Source organism: Lemur catta, chromosome 13, assembly GCF_020740605.2.
Source record: "Lemur catta isolate mLemCat1 chromosome 13, mLemCat1.pri, whole genome shotgun sequence".
Lineage (NCBI taxonomy): Eukaryota > Metazoa > Chordata > Mammalia > Primates > Lemuridae > Lemur > Lemur catta.
In genome coordinates, this window is record NC_059140.1 from 1,751,165 (window position 1) to 1,753,502 (window position 2,338).

The 2,338-nt window shown below is 36.9% G+C and overlaps 1 protein-coding gene across 1 annotated transcript; it reads left to right on the top strand.

Annotated features, from left to right (window-relative positions):
- The first annotated feature begins 219 nt into the window (after positions 1-219).
- Positions 220-1,158, top strand: LOC123649134 (olfactory receptor 2L13-like). Its single transcript, XM_045567053.1, has one exon. It carries the CDS (start codon positions 220-222, stop codon positions 1,156-1,158), a length of 939 nt encoding a protein of 312 aa, XP_045423009.1.
- The last annotated feature ends 1,180 nt before the right edge of the window (positions 1,159-2,338 follow it).

Here is a 2,338-nt window from a genome sequence, read left to right on the forward strand (position 1 = left end):
TGAGAGACCACATACCTATGACTTTGCTGACATGGTTACCAGACACAATCAGAAAGAGAACATTCAATTCACATATTGAAATTGACTCAACAAAAGCTGCAGTGTGGGAGAAAAACAGTTCATTCTGTGATAAACCAGTTTCTTTTTATTCTCCTGTCCTGCTTCATTTCATTTTTTTGTTATTGTTGTTGTTATTTTTCTTTCAAGGAGCAAGTTTTCATGGAGAAATGGAATCACACGTCAAATGATTTCATTTTGTTGGGGTTGTTTCCCCAAAATCAAACTGGCTTTCTTCTCTTGTTCTTTATCATGCTCGTATTCTTCCTCGCCACCATGGGTAACATGGCCATGATTCACCTCATACGTGTGGATCCCCATCTGCACACACCGATGTACTATCTGCTCAGCCAGCTCTCCCTCATGGACCTGATGTACATCTCCACCACCGTCCCCAAGATGGCTTTCAACTTCCTCTTTGGCCAGAAAGACATCTCCTTCCTGGGATGTGGTGTGCAAAACTTCTTCTTCCTAACCATGGCTGCTTGTGAAGGCTTACTGCTGGCCTCCATGGCCTATGACCAGTATGTGGCCATTTGCCACCCCCTCCATTATCCCATCCGCATGAGTAACAGGATGTGTGTGAAGATAATCATAGGATCTTGGACATTGGGGTCCATCAACTCCTTGGTATACACAGTCTACATCCTCCATTTTTCTTACTGGAGGTCTAAGGCCATCGATCATTTCTTCTGTGATGTCTCAGCCATGTTGTCTCTTGCCTGTATGGACACTTGGGTCTATGAGTACATGGTTTTTACGAGCACAACCCTCTTTCTCCTTCTTCCCTTCCTGGGTATCACTGCTTCCTATGGCCGGGTCCTATTTGCTGTCTACCACATGCGCTCAAAAGAGGGAAGAAAAAAGGCCTTCACCACCTGTTCAACACATTTGACTGTAGTGATCTTTTACTATGCACCTTTTGTCTACACCTATCTTTGGCCCAAGAATCTCCACTCACCAGCAGAATATAAGATCCTGGCAGTCTTCTACACCATCCTCACCCCCATGCTCAATCCCATTATCTACAGCCTGAGGAATAAGGAAGTCCTGGGGGCCATGACAAGAGTGTTTGGGATATTCTCCTTTCTGAAAGAATGATCATGACTCTCTCTACTTTCTTTTCTATACTTCCCTTTTACATGTTGATTAGAACATCCTAGAACAGTGTTTTCCAATAGAAATATATTAATAATTTAAAATTTTGCAGGTAGATACATTTAAAAGTAAAATTTACTTAAATTATATTTTATTTAATCCAAAACAGCATTATCAATAGTAACATTAACAACATTGATATTAATTATATAGTGTATTATTTTAAGATGTTATATGCAATATATTACATGTTTGTATGTATATTACTATCACTATAATAATACTTATATGACATAATGTCTTCATGTAATTAATGTAAAATTATTAGTTCAATCTTTTGCTTTGTTTTCATTCTAAGCATTCAAACTCTTGTGTGTATTTTATACTTAGAGCACACCGCAATTAGGACTATACACATTTCAAGTGCCCGATAGCCACATAGGGCCTGTGTCTATAGTGTTGGACAGCACAGCCTTAGAGCATCTAATAAAATGTTTTCAGAAATTACATATATGTCTGTGTGTGTGTTTTTGTAGTGTATAAAAGTCTGTTTGTGCTGTATACAATATTGATAGTGGGATAAGAATTAGCAAGGAAAACGAGCCTGCTAAAGTGGTGCTTGTAAGTTTGTCTATTTGTTCTGATTATATTTAGCCTGTGTGTCTTGACTAATTGACATCTAGAGTCCATTTTATCCTTTCACAAAACTATTCACAGACAGCTTATTTGACTTAGAATTTTTCTTATTTCAATAAAAATATTGAGATTAAAGAACCTGAATAACGATATGAAAATAATCCACATTCATTTCTACATTCAAGTTAATAAAACTATATATTTAAATGATCTTAACAGTGTTATTTGTACTTAAGTTATTTACTTAAAGGCAGGGAGACAAATGACTGGGTAACTACAACACACAACATATAACATGGAAACAGGGACTTCAGTTTTCAGATATGGCATGTAAAATACAAATATGACCTTGGGCAGTTTGAAGTTATATGCTAACATATCTAGTGTTGTGTTTCACAAGGTTTTATTACCATTATTTTATTAATACGCTTAAGTTACTTCAAGTCTATCCATAAATGGACTTATGTAGGGGTTCTGATATTTATGGAAAAAAAAATAAGTCTCAGAGAAGTTCAACCGCTCCATGTATTGCCCAAGTTCACACTGT

Bases quoted from the DNA above. Each gene is read 5' to 3' on its own strand.
- LOC123649134 (XM_045567053.1), top strand. From the start codon at position 220: ATGGAGAAATGGAATCACACGTCAAATGATTTCATTTTGTTGGGGTTG.